We start from the raw sequence: 20,836 nt of genomic DNA, 5'->3' as shown, positions 1-20,836 counted from the left end.
GGGGGGGGGGGGGGGGTGTCTCTGTGCTGCTTAAAGGGATTGTTCAGAGCTTTTGAAGGGGCTTCCGTGGAAGGATATGAACAATGAATATCTTACCTGTTCTGGATAGCTTTTTGAAGGTTTGGTGCAACTGAGTTTATGAGTCGACTGATGAGCTAACAGGTAATCAGAGTGGAGCCAAGACAACAGTGGACTGACGTCATATTAAAATATCATTAAACCTACAAACTGCATGGTGGTTCATGTGAACGCTAACTTTCGTCTCGTTCACATTTTTGCCTCACACAGTCATGGGTGCCGAGATAGTGTGGAGGCAGGGCAGCCGACTTGGGACACGAAAATCCCAAGTTCAGTCCCCGGTCATTGCACATCTTGTGGTGTCTCTGAGCAGCACACCCTATCCCCAAAAATGCTCCCCTGACGCTTCAATAGCGGCACACTGCTCCACCTGGTGGTGGATGGGTTAAATGCAGAGATCCAATTTCACCATTATATGGGAACATACAATATTTTGACATAATAACGTGTTCATTATTATTATTATAGTTAAATGGCAGCATGGGTGTCTGATTGTGTAAAAATAAAAAAAATTGTGGGGTGGGGGGTGGGGGCAAAATCAGGAATGAAAAAAATCTTATTAGCACTAGTCTGTGTTTGAAGCCTGTACAGATTTGACCTTTTATAGTTTTGTTATTTAAAAAAAAAGTGGTCAAATGTTGATATTAAAGCAGAAGTAGATATTTATAAAGCTTTCACTTTTAGGATATATTTAGTCTAATAGTAGATTTTAGATTTCTGTTCAGCTCAAAAACTCTGACACCTGCATTTTATTAACTCATATATAAGAGCAGCATAAAATGACTTATATTCAGTTGAATATAGGCTGAATATTGTCATATATTCATATGAATATATGCAGCTGAAAAGGTAAAGGTTATGTGAATGCCCACTCTTGTCACATATTAGTTGTACTTTTCATAAAAAGAATATTTATAACAATAATCAAAATAGACTCATTTAAATGCTCATATTAAAAAAGAACACAAACAAGAAAAGCAGCACATCAGACCGAGGCTCAGATTTTCTTAATCTTACCAAACTTCTCCTTTTCATTCTCACAGATTTGAATTTAATGATATTTAGTTTAAAATATATATAATTTAACTTATGTTATCACAAAACTGATTAGCAACTTTGTAAAAAAAATAGAGAGGAATCTGAGCTATTAACGCAACTGTGCATGCTTTGTTTCTTTTTCTTTTGTTACCCAACTCCCTGAACTGTTGGATCCCTGCAGCAAAGAAAACTGGAGGAGGTAAGGTGCTACCGCATTATAAACACTGACACTGGATTCAAATAAAAACAGCCAAAACTGACCCACAAACTGAACAAAAGGGTGAAAATGTATATTTGATTCGTTAATCTCTCTGCTGTAACAGTTTAAGGAGCATAAAGTGAGGGAGTACGCTGATTCTGACTCTGACAATGAGGAGTACAAAGAGGAAAATCGAGGCCTCCTCCTCCGACAGGTAACGAGATGCTGTCACTCTTTGCCTGCAGAGATTATACATACAAGATCCATTAAAAATGAGTTTATATAAAACTCTTCACAACTCATTAATGTGTTTTTCTTGTCCTGTCTGCAGAATTTATCTGTCGTTCTTGCGAGGTTCATAAAAACAGGAGTCAAGCGTCACCTGTTGAGAGTATCTCTGCGCTCCCTGAGGATCCTGAGCAGAGACAAAAAGATCCTGGGCCACTTGGTGACTGACAGCACTCTCCTGACGTTGGCCAAACTAGCCGGGTTGACCACCAGTGATGCTGGCAGCGAAGCCACTGACCCAGACTTTGATTTCTATGATGACGTCATTGCTTCGCTTGCAAAGGCCAAAGTGCTGCAGAGTCTCAGAGCAGAGGATGAGGGTGAAGCCAACGTCGCTGAACAAAATGAGGAGTGTCCTCTTGTTGATGAGGATTTAAAAAGTGGCACGAGCATCGTCAACTGTGGAGACAGCATCCATGAAATGCACAGAGGTGGGACCCATCAGAAGGTGCTGGAGCGAGGGAGGAAGGACCGCAGGGAGAGCAAGATGGACGGAGAGGAAGAGGAGGATGAGGAAGGGGAGTTAGGAGAAGAGGCACTGAGGAAAGAGGCCATGAAGGTGTTGTGTAATGTGGTGTACAACAGCAGCTGGGCGCAGGAGAGGTTCAGCTCACTCAGGTGGGTCAACTCACAAAAACACAGAGTTTCATAAATTCCCAGTTCACCCTTTTATCTTTTCTTCTGTCAGACTTCTGAGTGGACTCATCCAGCTTCTCTCCTCCGGTGTCAGCTGTTCGCCTCCTTCCAGTGTTCAATTTTACGAGCTTCGCCTCATGTTCCTCATCACCGCACTGCGTCCGGAGCTCAGCGCTCAGCTTCGGCAGGTAGCATAGCACCCTCCGCACCCCCACTTCCTAAAGCCTTGACAGGTGGCCACTGTGAGACATTTTCCAGATCACTGTTGAGTTTTGTTTTTTTTTGCTTCAACCCTCCAGGAGGGAGGGGTGCCCATCCTCACCGCCATCTTGGAGAGCAGCCTGGATGTTCAGTGGAAGGAGCAGTACGAATGTGTGCTGGACCTCGCCGCACCCCCCGTCTCTCTGGAAGCCTCTCAACGCATCACAGAGATCCTCAAAATCCTCTTCACTATCACTTACAGCACCCACAAGCAGGAGCCGAGTGAAGTTAGTCAATATGAGAATATAATGATAAATCCATCAGTCTTCAAGAATTGTAGAAAAGCAAGAGAAATGTTCAGAGGATAATATTTCACTGCAAAAACAACACTACAGTAATTTACGGCGTATAAGTCGCTCCAGAGTATGAGTCGCATAAATCAAAAAAAGCATCTGAAGAGGAAAAATACATATTTAAGTCGCTTCGGCGTATAAGTCGCATTTATTTTGCGTCACCACTAGGCCTGCCGTATAAACAATAAATCAATTAATTGCATGATGAATGAAAATTATCAACCTCATTTTTACTTACCGGCTTTATCGTTTCTTCGTGTCTCTCTTTCTACTGAAGACACGGCTCAACTCCGGTGCTCTTCACTGACCCCTCCCTTTCTCTTTTCTCTTTAAAATCTGTTTTCCAGAATCGCGTTTTTGGATCGTTAAAAGCAGTTAAGCTACGAGCTAAGCTAACAGGCCGATCTAAGGGGAAAAAAAAAACCTGTTTTGTCGAAGCTCCAAAATTCACGGTTGAAACCCGTGCCTTCATGTAGAAAGTTGTTTTTCTCTGCAAAAAGAAGCGAATAATTTTTTTTTTGATTTTTTTTTTTTTTATAAAATCTTTGTGCGAAAAATGCTATGCTAAAGAGCTCAAATCACCGAGCATCCACCATGTCACTATGTTAGCCCATGTCAGGGGCCCCTCCCTCTCATTTTTCTTAAAGAGACAGCTGCTCAACAATCCATCCTTTGGTTCAAACAGTCTTATACTGCCATCAGGTGGTCACAAAAGGTACTACACACCAAACAAAGCAACATTTCTTCTTAATTATTGTTAAATTTCAAACAATATTATCATTTATCGCAATAATTTTTGAAACAATTAATCGCCCAACTTGTTATCGTGACAGGCCTAGTCATCGCTGACCCGTCACGTTTATTATGCGTCACCACTGACCCCTGGGAAACATGGGCCTGTGTCGTGCCAAAAATCGATTGAATGCCAAAAATCAATTGGTGGCCACGGGAGTGCGCACGGGAGGGCTTGCAGTTGCAGTTCTTAGAAATTTAACAAGATTATCACTTTAAAAAATTGTTTGTTTGCTCAACATTATAGCAAAGGTGTCTCTCAGTTTAACTTTTTCTTAATAAATTCACTTTAATGGTCAATGTTTGGAGGGGGGTCAGTGGGGGTAGCAGTACAAGAACAACATATACTGTATGCCTAGAGGGCCCTCTTGCACCTCTAGCGGCTGCAAAAGGTAATATTTACTCTGGTTTATGTATGATTGAACATTTAAAGCGTCAGTCAAAAATTGCGTTATTAAAATGGAAAAACATATATAAGTTAGTTTGGCGTATAAGTTGCAAGACTGGCAAATCTATGCAAAAAACTGTGACTTATATGCCGGAAAATATGGTATTTGAAATAAACTAAATATTCCTAAACGTAACCAATTTTTTTTTATTTTGAGTTTAAAAAAATCTGCCAATGGTTGTAAACAAAGTTTGCTTGGCTAGAATTCTTAAAACTAGCAAATGGATCTAACTACTGTGTGCCTTTAAACTAAACTAAATTGTCCAAAATTAAAGAAAATTGCACTTCTTACAAGCAAAGATTGCTTTCCTTAAGAAATATTTTCTTAGCATGAGTGTTATGCCCCCTTCATTAATTTGATTTGAAGATTTTTTTTTATGCTTCATTTAAGAAAAATTTACTTATAACAAGGAAAGAGATTGAGAATTATTACCCCTTGATTAAGCTGATTTTAAGATGTTTTATGCATCATGTAAGAAAATATGATTTATAACAAGGATAGAGACCCTGACACATATCCATGCCCATCAGCCTTCAAGAACTGTAGAAAAACAAGAGTACTGTTCTGAGAATAGTCACAATCAGAATCAGAATAAGCTTTATTATCATTGCACCAAGATACAACGAGAACATGTACGTACAGTCGTCCGAAAGATGGATGTGGTACACAAAGCTGCTGCTAATTAGCGCAGCCTTCTTATTCTTCCTTAGAATAATATTTTGCTTAGATGAGAAAAGGGAAGAAAACATGAGGAGAGACGGTATAAAAAAAGATCTCTCACACCTTGTCCTAGACATGGCACGATTTGAGGCATCAATAAAACCTACCACAGCAAAGCAGATAAATAGACGTTATACATGTACATATAGGCCGGTGAAGACATTGAATTTTAAGGGAAAGTCGTAGCATAGTCCAATTTTGCTGAGAGACCAGCTGATCAAATCCTTCGAATTAGTAACGTATGCAGAAAAAAAAAGGCTCTTTAAGGGTTCACAAGACAGAAGAGAGCAAGCAGGGAAGCGGGGGGAACGGAGCACAGGGTCCGTCTTCACCTGAGCACAGAGAGAAAAAAAAAAGATAGTGTAGGGGAAATAGCGTTTGCATAACCAAAAAAAAAAAAGATTCAATCAAAACCCAACCCATCTTTATAAATTATCTTATCTTTACTTTCACTGTTTATGTCTAGAAAAGAAGAGGAATGAGTCGTGACATGAATTTTCTCTCTCTGTAGGATGATGCAACGCTTTACAGACACCTGGCAGCGATTCTCCGTCTCTGCCTTATGAGGAGGTGTATGCTCCCAGAGGACACTGACGAGCTACAGGGGTGACAAGAACTCTTTATCCCTATTACTCTGTCCAATAAAATCCAATAATGCATGCTTTTATTATTTACATGAGCAGCAAAGTTATAAGCGAGATTATCCAGAAAAAGGCAACCTTCATTTAAAACAAATGTGTTAACACACTCAAGATTATCTCAGCTTTTAGGAGAATTGCCTTTCATTGAAAAAACTCCCTGATTTGATAATCCTAATTTCTTTTTATTTGCTCATTTGATATGCTCACAGGGCTTTTCTGGGTGGAGTTTGCATGGTTTTTCCGTGCACGTGGGGTTCCTCCGGGTACTCTGGTTTCCTCCCACAGACCAAAAACATGCATGTTAGGCTGATTGGTAACTCTAAATAGTCCCTAGGTGTGAGTGAGAGAGTGAATGGTTGTTCGTCTCTATGTTCTCAAGTTCAAGTTGAAGTTCAAGTCAAGTTTATTGTCATTTGCATCACATGTGGTACATGAGGTGGAAGGAAATTATGCACACAGCATCCCAGTTATACCCAATCTAATAAAAATATAAAGTATAAAAAGAAACAGTATATAAGGGTCTAAGATATACACTAAATCGTGTCAAATGCAAGGCCCATGGGCCAGATCTGGCCCTTTTTTTTTTTTTTTTTTACAATTTAAGGCCCACCAATATTATAATTTGAATGAAAATGTGTTTATTCTTCTCATTTTGCTTAAAATAATAATTTAATGCAGGTTTCTCATGACAGTTGGCTAATTTTGATGCCAGAAAAAAGTTGGGACTTTTCTGTATTATTTGATTTTGATGTGGAGGAACAACAAAAAACATCAAATAGGACCAATTTAACTCCTGTTTATGAACCTAGAACCAAGAAAAGATGTCGGGTATCTGACTTGGATTAATACATCGACTGAAATGGGCCCATGATTTGGAAAAAGTTTTAAACTTTGGACCATTCATGCAAACGAGTTTGACACTACTGCGCTAAATGAACACCAAACATTATGCTAAAATATCTTTTGATGAGTTTCTGTCTGGCTCTCGCTCGAGGTGGCTGCTCCTGCCTTCCCTCCCCTGTTTTCCTTCCTCCTGCTTCGCTTTCTGTGTGTCTGAAGCGCCTGGTACACATCTCCTGAACAAAAATTAAGATTATGGATCTGGTGACCTGGACTTTCAACGCTATCGACAACTTTTTTCCCAACAAAACGACAGGGTCCTGGAGAACCCACTTGTCCAGCTGAGACTCATGCTGTGGGGTATGTCATGGATCTGTGGGGAGTGTGGCAGTTAATGTGGCTCTCAGTTCTGTCTCAGGAGGATGCTGAAGACGTTTATTTATTTGGATTTATGATAGCAGGGACTCTGCTTTTTGTCATCGGCGGGGCTCTGTTTTATCGACTATTGAAGAAGACATCTGTAGCAGTTTTGACCATGACAAAGCTTCCGAGTCAGTGTGAAGGTTTGGTTCGAGCTATGAGTACTCAACATCAGCTGATTTACGAGCTAAACTGTAAGGTGGAGTCGATTTATGAGAATAGCAGGCCACCTGCGGCTTCTAGGACTCATCAGCGTGATGGGATTGACCTTGAAGGAGGCTCATAACATGGATCAGTGGAATGGGTTCCCACAAATCAGGCCATTTTGAACCAGAAAGTTCCAGAAGGACTCATAGTTGATGAAAAAAATCTGTCTGTCTGAAGTAAATCAACAATCGAAGCTTATCTGAATCTGACTCCCACATTTGGCCTCGGACACAGGCCGACTATCAAATTTATCTTGGGTCATGGGTAACCAGGGATAAAAGCTTCATCTATCACCCCCCCCCCCCCCCCCAAACTTCTGTGCAAGCTTATCAGAACTGCTGGCTGAAACAACATCATCCAAAACTGTGGCCGATCTGAAAAACGCTCATGGACAAATCTCAACACCTTGTCATCAAATGCATATGTAATCATGTTTTAATTTTAATTTAATTGCTGGTAGAGTTTTTTATGTCTCAAATCATGTCCTGATAGGACAAGATGTGAAAGATCTTTTTTTATAATACCACTATCTATCCTTATGGTTCTTCCCTTTTTCCTATCTAAAAGTATTATTCTGAATAAGAATAAGAAGGGCGCGCTTTTAGCAGCAGCTTCGTGCACTCCGCCCATCTTTCGGACGACTGTACGTACATGTTCTCATTGTATCTCGGTGCAATGATAATAAAGCTTATTTTGATTCTAAGAGATATACGATAAACACTAAAGAGACCTGGAGACCTGTCCAGGGTGTTCTCCGCCTCTCATACAGTGATAGCTGAATATAGGCACCAGTGATCCCTGCGACCCGAAAATGAAGATGATGGATGAATGGATAGATGGATGGATGAACATGCTCCCAGCCAAATTAAATATGCAGCTAACCTTCATAGTCCTAATAATTGATCAATATATTGATAATCTGGTCTTTTGTTCATTTTATTTTGTCTGATGTTTTTAATTATATGTGTTCCAGTCTTATTGTTGTTTCTACTGACTGAGTTTAGATCCATTCAAGTGTGGAACAATTCTGCCACCAACCACTAACCCAGCCTGTCTCAATCCTGCAGCCACACGGTCAACCTGCTGTCAGCGCTGCCCCTCCAGTGTCTTGACGTGCTGCTGACCGTCCCTCTGCAGCCAGACTCCAAACAAAGTCTGGGAGTCAACATGGACTGTGTGCATGTCATGCTGACGTTCATGGAGAGGCGCCTGGAGTCGGTGGGTGGGGGAGAAAATCTTTGTTTCTGTCTTGTTTTGCTCCTTTAAAAAAAAAAAAAATCCTCTTTTTCTAAGAGAGTCTGCAGCTTCAATGATAATTTTCCACGTTTCTGTTCCTATTCAGGGAGAAAAAGTCAAGGAGAAACTGACTCCAATCCTGAATTTGCTGATCGAGAGCTGCAGGGCTCACAGAGAAACACGCCTGTACATCAGGAAACATGTATTGTTACCTCAGAATGGTTTCACCTTAACATACATCTAAAATGGTTAATGAGTTTGAACAGCAGAAGACATCCAGTGGGACTGCAGTATAAACTGTGTCAGCAGGTGGCACTCATATCTTCTGAACATCTGTAGTCTGATCTTGCTTTTTAGATCTTTCATTCACGTTATGAAATAATCAGCAATATTTACTTTATTTGTGAGTTTTTTTAAATCAGCTGTGTTCAGTTTCTGGGTTTTTATTTATTTTTAATCAAAGATCACCTGAAATCAGAAAGTGTCTCCCTGATTAGATCCTTCCTCCTCTGAGAGATGTATCACAAAGGCCAGAGGATGGCACCACGGTGAGGAGCCGCCTGGTTCGCCTCATGACTCATCTGGACACAGACCTCAAACACTGCGCTGCCGACCTCCTCTTTGTCCTCTGCAAGGAAAATGGTAAAGTTCAATATCGGGATCAAAGCGGATTCAAAAGTCCATTCTGAGTTTTAGTGTACATACACCTTGGATCATCTTTACTTCTTATTTTCCCAGTGAGGCGTTTTGTCAAGTACACCGGCTACGGTAATGCAGCGGGTCTGCTGGCCACCAGGGGCCTGCTGGGAGGTCAGAGGGTCAGGAGCTCCAGCACCGACGCTCAGTACTCCAGCGACTCAGATTCAGACACAGAGGAGTACCGGCAGGTGAAAGACCGCATCAACCCTGTGACGGGGCGGGTGGAGGCCGAGCAGCCAGACCCCATGGAGGGCATGACGGAGGAGGAGAAGGAGGAGGAGGCCAAGAGGCTCATCATGCTCTTCAACAAGCTGTCCAGGTTGGGAAACGACAAACACTTATAGAAAAATAAAATAAATGTCACAAAACATGTCTGTCTTGAGGGTCGAAAGGAACATTATGGCTCAAGAAAATAAGAGTAACACAAATCTTTTAATACCTTAAAGTAGGCCTGTCACAATAACAAATTTTGCTGGGCGATTAATTGTCTCAGAAATTATTGCGATAAACGATAATATTGTTTGAAATTTGACAATAAGTAGTAATTATTGTTAAATTTAAGAAGAAATATTTATTAGTTTTGCATGTAGTATATTTTGTAACCACTGGATGGCAGTATAAGACTGTTTGAACCGAAGGATGGATAGCGAGGGAGCTAGCAGTGTGTCTCTTTAAGTAAAATGGGAGGGAGGCCCCTTGACATGACATGGGCTGTCTCTCCTTTCTGTTTGTCAGTTCTCAAAATGGCAGATGCTCTGTGTGGTTTGAGCTCTTTAGCGTAGCATTTTCCACACAAAGCTTTTAATAAAAAATCAGTAAACAAGTGCTCAGCTTCTTTTTGCAGAGAAAAACAACTTTTTACACGAAGGCACGGGTTTTAACCATGAATTTTGGAGCTTCGACAAGACAGCGGCCTGTTAGCTTAGCTTCTCAGCTTAGCTGCTTTTAACCGTCCAAAAACTTTATTTTGGACGGTTAAAACAGATTTTAAAGAGAAAGGGAGGGGTCAGTGAAGAACACCAGAGTTGAGCCTTTTGTCATCCAGTGTCTTCAGTAGAAAGAGAGAGACACGAAGAAATGATAAAGCTGATAAATGAAAATGAGTTGATCATTTTCATTTATCATGCAATTAATTGATTTATTGTTTATCGCGACAGGCCTACCTAAAGACTACCAGACTATTACTGATGCTTAAAAATGTTTATAATACAGATTACTCTTATCAGAAATGTAATTTCAACAGAGTTCCTCTAAATTAGTTTACAGTCAGAATTAAAGGTACTCATTTCAAAGTTAAGAACAAAAATTAAAATGGTTATCCTGAACTACCGTATTTTTCGGACTATAAGGCGCACTGGATTATAAGGTGCATTAAGCTAAAGAAAAGGGTCAGATAAGTTAACTCATTCACAATAAGCACATAAAATTGGTTCGAGGTCAGTAAGCACAACCAGAATTAATACATAACGTGCACCGGATTATAAGGCTCACTGTCGATTTTTGAGAAAATTAAAGGATTTTTAGTGTGCCTTATAATCCGAAAAATACGGTATATCAAATGATGCAGCTTGGAAGTGTGTACTCCAGTCATTTTCCAGATGTAAAGTTCTGAAATGTTGCTCCACGCCCCGAGTAAATACAGCACTCTCTTGACCTACTTCAGTCATGTAGGTAAATAAATGTGGAACTGGACAAGTGTTGAATCTCAGAAGACGTTCAGGTGGAAACATGAGTGAATATGCTGCTAAATGAGAAAGAACAAGTAAGAAAACAAAGAATAATAAATATTGGGGATAAAGCACGGAGGTGGAGCGCCATGAAGACTGAGCTCTGGATTCAAACACGCAGCTTTTGTAAAACTTCTAGACCTGTAAGTTCACCGTCTGACCCACTTCCACTCACACATTTTTCAATTATGGACACATTAACTTTTGATGTTTAAAAAAAGAATGTGCAGATACATTTTCATACTTAATATTTAAGTTTTTATTCCGGCTTTTTTGACTTTACAAAAGTACCTTTAACAGGGACTAGAATAAAAATGAAAAAATAAATAAATAAAAACATTGCTGCAAAAATGTCCTGGTCTACTTTTTCCCAAAAAAAACTTTATTGTATGATCAAAATCTTACTTTACAAAGAGCAAACAAATCAAAACTGAATGCTAAGCACTTAAAATGACATTTTTAATGAGACTGGAGGAGAAATTTATATTAATAAATATCAAGAGGTCAGTCTATAATTTTAATTATTTTACCCGTAGTTTGTTTTTGTTGCGTTCTTATTTTTAAGGTTAATACAATTGTAAAGAAAGTCTTAAATGGTATGAGTTTATGATTGACTATTTTATCCTGTTTCTATAAAACTTCTAAATGATTATTGAGAGCTAATTTAAAGAAAAGCTGTTATCAGTCGACGTCTTGTTTTCTGCAGAGAGAACATCATCCAGCCCATGGGGGTGGATGAAGAAGGGAAGCTCGTCCCAATGAGAGGTCTGGAGGAAAACCTCCTCGCTGAAGAAGCAAAGTCTGAGCTGGAGAACGAAGCGGAGTCAGACAAAGAAGACAAGGACTGAAAAATGTTGAACTCATTCACTTTATTGATTTTGCTTTGTAAACACTGAATTTTATGAGTTTGTTAGCGCATGAAATTCTAAAATGAAACAATATTTAGTCAAACAAACATTCTGACAGAAACTAAATGTTTTATAGAAAATGAAAACTTTAACTCTCTTATATTCAGAAAATAAAAATGTACCGCAGCTTTATCTCTGGTCTGACAGGAAATAAAATTATCGTTTTAGTTCTGGAGAAGGAATCAAATTTATCACGAGCATAATTAGAAAGTCGGAACAGCACGCAGTTTATATTTCACACTGTACTTTCAGATTATGGAATGTAAATAATCAGATGATCTGACTGTTTTTGCACTGATAAAAATCACTAAAAACAGATTTTTTTTTTGTTTGTTTTGCATTATCAAAATGTGATTTTTTTTTTTTTTTTTTAAATTTATAGTGGTGCAAATCTTTCAATTAATGTTGAAATGTTGTCATAAAATTATATAGTTCTCGTTATTCCAAAATACAAAAACATAAAACAACAATAACTGTGTTAAGAACAAAACAAAGTTCCACTTTATATTCCTAAAACCAGTTAAGCACCAGCAGTCACTGTTCAGAGATGACCTGTTTGGTGAAAACTCAAAACCTACAATGTTCATAAAACTTAGAACCACAAACAGGATAAGTGAAGACTTTCTGCAGGCCCTGACGTCAGCACAGCTCCATCATTTCTTCAAGAGACACCTGCAGTTCTACAGACTGCAGAGAGGAGGCGCCACCTGCAACAGCTATGTTCTTCAGCAACTCCATAGAAGTTAAAGACACCTGAGGGGAAAAACGAGCCAAATGATGAAGATTAAAACAAGATGGCATGAAACAGTTGAGTAATGTAACTTTTTAATCTCTATTTTTATATCTGAATCAGTATTTGTGATATATTCTAATATGTTCTAATTTGTGATACGTTCTAATATGTTCTAAGAATAGTGTGAATGTTTATGAATCATTCACACTATTGTGATCCATTTTTATTCAATACTTTTTCAGCATCTTTCTCATTCCACAATTTTTGTGCTATTTTAACAAATCATATATAAAAATGTTCAGCTCGTTTAGGAGAAGGGTGCTATGACTTTTGGTATTGCTGCAATTTTAGCTTTTTGAAATATTTAGCCTTTTCTGCCACTTTTTTCCTCATAGGAAATGAACTGAGCTCATTTTACATCCTTCAAATCTTTAGATGTGTTTACAACCTTTTACTGCTCCTTTCACATTTTGTTCTGGTTCAGCTTCTTTCAGCTTCCTTGTGCAACTTTAAAATTATTTTCAGCTGCTTCCAGCTAGTTTCAGCTGTTTTTTCAGATGTTTTGTGCTCCTTTCAGGATGTTTCTGCTAACTATAACATTTTTGTACTTCTTCAAACTTGTTTCTGCTAATTTCAGCTTATTTTGCTATTTCAGCTATTTAGCTGTTTTTATGCTAATTTTAGTTTTTTCAGCTAATTCCACATTTTTTTTGCACTCCTTTCAACTTTTTTCAGTACAATTCAACAAAAATGTGCATGCGCCACTTCTTTTGGTAACTTAAGCTTCTTTCTGCCTTTTTAGCTTCAGCTTTTGTTTTGTTGTTGCTCATTTCAGCTTTTATCAGATAATTTCCACTTTTTAGTGCGCATTTCTGCATTTTTCAGCATAACGGCAAAATTGTGCTCTCTACTTCCTTCTGCTAATTTAAGCTTTATCTACCTTTTCAGTGTTTTTTTTTTATTTTTTTTTTTAGCATTTTCTAGCTAATTTCAACTGTTTTCAGATATATTCCAAGATTTTTGTGGTTTCTGCAACTTTCAGCCTGAATAACTTTTTCTGCTAATTTCAGCTTGTTATGCTCCTTTCAGCTTATTTCTGCCGTTTTAGCTACTTAGCTGTTTTAATGCTAATTTTATCTTTTTCAACTAATTCCACATTTTTTGCACTCCTTTCAACTTTTTTCAGCACAATTCAACAAAATTGTGCGCTCTCCACTTCCTTTTAGTAACTTAAGCTACTTTCTACCTTTTCAGTTACTTATCAGCTGTTTTTGTTTTTTTTTTGGCTGTTGTTTTTGCACATTTCAGCTTTTTCCAGATAATTTCCACTTTTGAGTGCTCATTTCTGCATTTTTCAACTTAACTTGGAAAAATTGTGCTCTCTACTTCCTTCTGCTAATTTAAGCTTTTGTCTACGTTTTCAGCTAACTTTTTAGCATTTTATAGCTAATTTCAGCGGTTTTCAAATAAATTCAAGATTTCTGTGGTTTCTGCTACTTTCAGCCTAAATACTTTTTTTACTCATTTCAGCTTGTTATACTCCTTTCAACTTTTTTCAGCTAGTTTCAACTTTTTCTGCTATTTCAGCTTTTATTTAGCTTTTTTGTGCTAAAACTAGCTTTTTCAGCTAATTCCACTTTTTTTTTTTTATTTCAACTCCTTTCACTTCCTTCTGGTAGCTTAAGCTTCTTTCTGCCTTTTCAGTTACCTTTCAGCTTTTTTGTGCCAATTTCAGCTTTTTTAGCTAATTTTCAAACTTTTGTGCTTATTTCTGCATGTACTTTCTTTTTTCTTCTGCTAACTTAGGCTTGTTCTTCCGATTCAACTACTTTTCAGCATGTTTTTGGATTATTTCAGCTGTTTTATAGTAAGTTCTTCAGCAATAAGCATTCACACTGTATTTCACAGGAAATGCAATTTCTCTAGTTGTCGTTTGCACTCATTTAGACAAACCATATTTCTTGAAAACTGAATACAGTCAATAATATTTAAGAAGTTGGCAAACCTCAACTGAGATGAGTTTTTTCTCCAGCGGTCTCTTCTCTGGGTCGGGCCACTTCTCCCCGAGACAGAAGAACAGGGAGCAAGGAGGGCATTCGCCTCCATTACTGAAATCAATTATTCCTGGAGGAAAACAGACACTTTCTAACACCAACATATTACACACATGTTCTCATGCTTTCTAACATAAACAGCTGCTCCTTTTACACACCTTTGATAAAGTCCCTGAACGGGTACAGTGGTTCTGGATGCAGCTTAGGAATCTCTTGCTGCAGTCCGCTTCTGTCAAACTTGGAGAAGCTCCAGAAAGCTTTGGTTTCACCCCATCGCTGGCCATACACCACACAGCCTGAGACCCCCACTTCGAGCCCGTGTCCCAACTTGTCCAGAATCTTCTGGGTCAGCGTAGCTTGAGTTTGATCCAGAATGCCTCCAGGTTGTGGCAGGGAGACCAAGGAAAGGCTCGTCTCAGGATCCCAAACTGGACTGATGAGTTCAGGCCTGATGGGAAGGTTTGGTTTTAGTTGAATAAAATGATTTAAAATATATTTTTTAATCACTGATATCTAAGGAAAAATTTTATTTTTTTAATGCGAGTCAGATTTTTACAGTTGTGTTTACATTATATGCAGATTTTAGCAGGATGAGTTGTAAAAATGTAACTTTTTTTAAATTCACGTTTAAATATTTAGTGTATGTACCGGTAACTGTTTTTCAAAGACCACCAGAATACTTTTCATATATTCCTTGTACCACATGGGGAACATATGCTTATTTCCTTTTTTACAACTTTACAAAAGGACTTCTCTATAGCAGCTTTGCCTAATTTAAATACTTTTATACAGCCTCATGTGGTATCTTTTACATTTATCCATTATCTACAACTTGCTATTTTTTGTTATTTGTTGTTATTTCAACAGACATCCCTAATATCCTGGTTTCTTTCCTATTACAGTAAGAGCAGCAAAACTGATGGAAATCAGACTGGGTTTTTGAGATGATCTTTGATTGAGATCATACTATTACTATCGTGATACTGCATAATTGATCATTTTGTTATTTATACAGGGCAATTAAATCACTGAATTTATTGACACTGTATAAACATTATAATGTTATATGTGACATGTTTATTTAATTGGTTGCCTTTCACCAAAATATACGGTAACAAGATACAAAAGGAGGAGAAAAACACAATTAAAACAGTATTAACTGTACACAAAAAATTATAAATTAAAATGCTTTGTTATTATTTTAATTTTTTTTTTTTTATGATTTTAATCTTTGATTTTTTTTATTTCTACCATATTACATTTTGCAGTGACAGGATGCTGGAATATGTAATAAAAACTGGATGTTATCTGCCACCCCACAGTATAAAAGTCTAATAGTAACGGTCAAAAACTGATTTTTTTTTTTTATTTAATAGATTTTATAATATCTTTATATGGTACATTTTATAATGTTCTTCATGGAGTGAGAATCTGATATAAGGTTAGTTCTAGATCAGGGCAATCTCATCCCTGAGTTCTGAGCATTTCTTCCTCATCTAGTTCTTATTTTGTGCTAAAATCCAACAATGCCACTTGTAGCTTGATGGACAGTGTGCTTTACACACACATATACATTATACATATACATTATATATATATATATATATATATATATATATATATATATATATATATATATATATATATATATATATATATGTATGTATGTATAAAGAGTTAGCCTCAGACAAATAATAATGGGTTGTTTAGATGTTGAACAGCTGTTAGGCATGGTTCTTTAATAAATAATTTATTTTGATGTTACCTGTAGACCAGGCGGAAACCAGCTTCGTTCTCAACCTGCTGCTCAGAGACCTTTACCCCTCTGTAGTACACCGTTATCCTGAAATAAGTCTCTGAGGATTCAGAAACATGAAAATATATATGTATTTTACAACAAGCCTCACAGCCATCTTTAATTTTACCACAGTTGGGATGGAAATCATGGTTCGTGCCGTTCATACGACACATATTAGATTTTTAAAACAACGTTTGAATAGGTTGTCTTTTCAGTGTATGTGTGTGTATGTGTGTGTATGTGTGTGTAAGCCCCCCTAACTTACTGAAACTATCTCCATCCCTGGTCTTGTTCACGGTTTGGAGGAACTGTTCTGCGTACTGCCCGTCATCATAGCCCCCTCCCACAGCTCCCCCCATCGGACACGCTGGTTGCTCAGGCAACCCAGTTTCTCCGGCTGCACGCTCAAACATTACTGGATCCTGCTGTTGCCCAGGCAACGGGTGTCCACCAATCACAATCTGATCCTGCAGCTGTTGCTGCTCAGATGGAAACTCGAAGTCTGCTGTGCCCTCTGTGGAAAAGTTGGGAGAAGATTTAAAAAACTGGTTGTGGGAAAAGTCCCTCAAATTATTGTTTTATTTTCTTCTGGTGTGGCAGAAGTGAGGAAGAGGAGCAGGGATGATCAAACTACCTGCTGCAGGGCTGATGTTCAGGGTTTTTAAACACTCCTGGAGAATATCACGGCCGTCTGGGCATTCTGCTGGGAAACGAACGGTTATTACTTAATCAACTACACGTTCAAATAATTCAAGGGTTCATACCTTCTAATACAATATATTTAAACTATAATAGCAGGATAAAAGCCTAAATACCTCGAATCACAACGTCTTGTGGAATGAACAGACCATCATCAAGGAATGGCTCAACGTGAGTCTGAAAATCAGACACGGGTCTAAATAAATTCATGCCAATTAAACAATATTAACATTTAAAGCCCACGTGTGCAGTCACTTACGTTTTGTGTGTTAAAGCCATCAAACAAAATTGCATCATTCTGCTCCTGGGATCCAGCAGAAGAGTTAGCTTTAGGAGGAAAAAGCTAAATTGATCATTACAGTTATGAACGCAACAAATACATTTTAAAACAATTTGCACTTATCTGATCTGCATGTCGATCCAAACACTTAACACTATGCTTTCAGTAATTGTGGGGTATCCTCACCCTCTGATCCTGCCTCCTCCGGCCAGCGAAAGACTTTATGAGGGTTGGCAGTATCGTTCTTGGAATCTGACACCAGTTTGAAGCCTTTAACTCGGAGGGCGCTGCGGAAGTTTCTCTTCCAGATTGAGGCATCTCCCTGAGCCTGGTTGTTGCCACTCACTTGAGCCCAGGCCTACAGGGACACGAGAACATAACGATGTCATTCGAGCACCTTTTGCTTTGCTCCTGGATTTATTTGAAGAGGATCTCAGTGATGCTAACCTTAAAGATGAGAACATCGGTGTCTGAGGAGTCCTGTCTCAGAGCATGTTTCCACGGGATGGAGAACTGCGTGTGCTGCGGGTTTGTCCACTGGACACCTGGATACCTGCCGCTGTCAATCTGATCCCGAAGCCACGGGATCAGAAGTGGTTTTGGATGAGCCATATTCTGGAGGAGCAAAAATACTAATAATCATTAACCTGTTTGTTGTTGTTGTTTTTCACATTTAATCAGTGCAGTACTAAAATGTCAGCTAGCATCAGTTTGTTATTCCAAAATTAGAGAATATGTATTGCTCGAGATACTTTACAACTTAATATATAAAAAATGAAAAAGTAAACATGAACATAAAGGTTGTCATGAAATTTGACACATTGCTAAAAATAAATAGTTGAAAATATTTTCTAGTGAATTGGGCCATGTAGCTGTTTTCCCCACTTCCTCTAAAAACACAGATATTTAAGGGGAGTAAAAAAAAAAAAAAAAAAAAAGGTAAAATTCAGTGGCAGAGTTTCTAAAAAAAAAGTAATTAAAAGCAGGCTTTGTGTTTCACTTAGGGACTGTCAATAAATTACCATAATACCTTTCATGTCATGTTTCTCACTAACACATAGACTGGACAGACGAGACACATTTGTATCTGATTTTATTGCATTTTCTACTTTTGTTGATTTTTTAATTCCAAATTGATTAATTTTATTTGATAGCTTTTAAGTCATGTGACCCATTGAATCAAAATGTTAAATTATTCTAATAGATTTGGCAGACGAGACACTCATTTTAATTAGATTTATTTATTTTAATTAAGGAATTAGTTTCAATAGCTTTTAGGTCATGTGACCCACTGACATAAAATTACTGATAAAATATTCTCTTACTCTGAATAGATGAGCGACATTCATTTTTATTTGAATTTAGAACAATTTGTCATTTTTAATAACATTTTAATTCAAAATTGATTCATGTTTTTCAATAGCTTTAACTTCATGTAACCTTGTGACACAGAATAATGTTAAATAATTTTTCTAGACTGCACTCAATTTTACGCATTTTTTAATTCAAAATTAATGATTTACCTTAAATAGCTTGCACATAATGTGGCCTACTGATGAAATATTAATATTTTGGTGTATAATTAATCTGGAGAAGTAAGACATGCTCATTTATCTGTACATATTTTAAATCATTTTTTATATGGAATTATTATTTTTCGTCTACAGCTTCTATATAACAAAGCCTAGTGATACAAAATTCATATTCCATAATGTAACTTGATTAGACATGACACTCGTTTTATATTACATTAATGCATTCATAATTTTAATCAATTCTTGTGACAAAATTATGATTTTGGAATAGCTTCGACGTAAAAAAATTATTTAAAAATTTTACGTGGACGACTATTTCAAAAACATTGAGCGTGTCTTACTTGTCTAATCTAGGTACAAAACCACTGGGCCACATAACATGGAAGGTAAAGAAGAAAAATAATGGAATGGTCATAAAAATACTGAATGAAAACAAAGAATGCATTAACATGAAAGAAAAATAAGTGTCTTACTTGTCTAGTCAAGACTCATATTTCACTTTGATTTTGCTTCTCTTGGTTGAGTTACATGGAAGATATTAAAAAACTCCTTCATTTAATCAAAAATCCGTTATTAGAATTGAGTGTGTCTTACTTGTCTAGGCTAGTTACATAAACTACCATGTGCCGGGGCTTCTCCGGGCCTGTGGTGTGGGGCTGCTGGGGTGCCTGGTCCTTGGTGCGCTGGGCCGGCCTTCCTCAGCTGCTGCTCCGGTCCCCGGTCTGGGACCGGCTTGCGGTCGCTGTCGGGTGGGTGGGGCGCATGGATGGCCCGACAGAGGCTCTGTCGGGCCGTCTGTGTGTGCCTGTTTACGTCTCAGGTTGGGTTTTGGGTGGTCCCCTCTCTTGGATCATTTTGTGCACCCCATTTAATGTGGGGTCAACTTCCCCCTGTCGCACTCCCCTCTGGTGGCGGGCCCCCCTGCCGCCGATGCGTTGGTGGCTCTCAGCATCTGGGGCTGGGTGCTTGGATGTGTGCCGGCCTGCCCTGGTGGCTGCTTGCAGGTGCCTGGGTGCCCTGGCTCTGTCGGGCCTCTGTTGGGGGGGTGGGATGACCTTGGGACTCGGTGTCCATGACCGGATCTGCTCTGGAGTAGCGGGTTACCAGCGAGGCCTGTGGGCTCGTCGCTGCAGCCTCCTGGGGTTTCTGCATTGTGGTTGCTGAGGGTTGCCTGGGGATTCCCTCTGCTTCTCTCTCTCTTGAGGGGGGCGGGTGTCCCTGTTGGGGGACTCCCGGGGCTCTGGGCTTGGGGGCCGCTGTGTGTCTGTGGCTCCGGTCTTCCCTGTGTTACCATCATGTCCTGTGGGAATGGGTCTGTGGGTCCCCACATCCACTATTGAGCATTTTTATGGAGAAACCTTATAGTGACAAGCATGCTCACACAGGTGTTTAGATTCAGGTGTTTATCAGATACACACTCAGTTGGGTTGTGGTGGCCACTAAATATATCTTGTACTACCATGTACTGTATAAAATACTTTCTAATGATATTATAAGTATCATTATATAAGTTGTTTGTTGTTGTGGTTTCTCAGTTTTGTCTTTTTTTTCTATCCGCAGGTCAAGAGGCAGACTTCAATGATGTTGATTTGTGTTCTCTTTATCCATCTCTCTCCTCTATTCATATCTTCTTCTTTACTTTTTAACCCTTCTCTCACTTTTCTGATTTTTCTTCTTTGTTTTTCATCCCCATGTCCATTACATCTGAAACAAACCCAAAGCATAATCTAATAAAGTTTTATTTATATATCAAGCGGAGCATTAAGGCCAGCCATAATGCTCCGCTTGTGAAAGTAAATCTGTTGGGCATCACTTTGACACTCAGACAATAATTCTGAGTTTCACAATGTCTATCAGGACATGGGGGAAAAATGCATAATTTACCATTGATTTTTGGATCAGTACACCACATTACATGCAAGCGATTGACAAACATCACTTGTTAATATAAAAAAAAAAGTCTTGAATTAAAAATGAGGGTGTTTCATCTTTCCAGCTAGTAAAATAAATTTACATTAATCGCTGGGTCACATGACATAAAATCTATTGTCAAAATAAGTTAAAACAAAAAAAGTAAAAAGGTTTTAAAATGTAAAATGCCTTAAAATCAGATAATAAATAAACAGCGTGTCATCTGTCAAATCTGTTATAATAATTTAATATTATTTTTTGTGTCAGTGGGTCATATGACCTGATGGCTATTGAATTTTTTATTCAAGGTTTTCTTTATTGTCATTCGCATCACATGTGGTACATGAGGTGGAACAAAATTGTGCACTCAAGGTCCCAGTTACACCCAAAAATA

At 38.3% G+C, this 20,836-nt stretch overlaps 2 protein-coding genes across 2 annotated transcripts in view; one reads left to right on the top strand and one right to left on the bottom strand.

The window, feature by feature from the left end:
- The window catches only part of LOC119423590 (synembryn-A), a gene marked incomplete in the record, with an annotated part of 12,269 nt that extends 618 nt beyond the window's left edge, over positions 1–11,651 (top strand). Inside the window, 10 exon segments of the mRNA XM_037690989.1 lie at positions 1,440–1,529; positions 1,647–2,221; positions 2,292–2,427; positions 2,539–2,727; positions 5,266–5,360; positions 7,930–8,080; positions 8,205–8,300; positions 8,596–8,740; positions 8,837–9,116; positions 11,231–11,651. Of these exon segments, the coding sequence (XP_037546917.1) occupies positions 1,440–1,529; positions 1,647–2,221; positions 2,292–2,427; positions 2,539–2,727; positions 5,266–5,360; positions 7,930–8,080; positions 8,205–8,300; positions 8,596–8,740; positions 8,837–9,116; positions 11,231–11,372 (1,899 nt within the window).
- A 420-nt stretch (positions 11,652–12,071) lies between these two features.
- The window catches only part of irf3 (interferon regulatory factor 3), a 9,504-nt gene continuing 739 nt past the window's right edge, over positions 12,072–20,836 (bottom strand). The window contains exons 2-11 of the mRNA XM_037690988.1: positions 17,444–17,611; positions 17,183–17,354; positions 16,976–17,043; positions 16,833–16,893; positions 16,652–16,720; positions 16,283–16,531; positions 15,985–16,075; positions 14,378–14,667; positions 14,171–14,289; positions 12,072–12,185 (exon numbers count right to left, since the gene is read on the bottom strand). Of these exons, the coding sequence (XP_037546916.1) occupies positions 12,072–12,185; positions 14,171–14,289; positions 14,378–14,667; positions 15,985–16,075; positions 16,283–16,531; positions 16,652–16,720; positions 16,833–16,893; positions 16,976–17,043; positions 17,183–17,354; positions 17,444–17,608 (1,398 nt within the window). The 5' untranslated portion in view covers positions 17,609–17,611. The remainder of the gene's footprint in view (positions 12,186–14,170; positions 14,290–14,377; positions 14,668–15,984; positions 16,076–16,282; positions 16,532–16,651; positions 16,721–16,832; positions 16,894–16,975; positions 17,044–17,182; positions 17,355–17,443; positions 17,612–20,836) is intronic.

The sequence above is a fragment of the Nematolebias whitei genome, chromosome 17 (assembly GCF_014905685.2).
Source record: "Nematolebias whitei isolate Nwh7 chromosome 17, NemWhi1, whole genome shotgun sequence".
Lineage (NCBI taxonomy): Eukaryota > Metazoa > Chordata > Actinopteri > Cyprinodontiformes > Rivulidae > Nematolebias > Nematolebias whitei.
The sequence above is the reverse complement of the archived record's forward strand: the minus strand, read 5'-3'. Positions and strand labels throughout refer to the sequence as shown.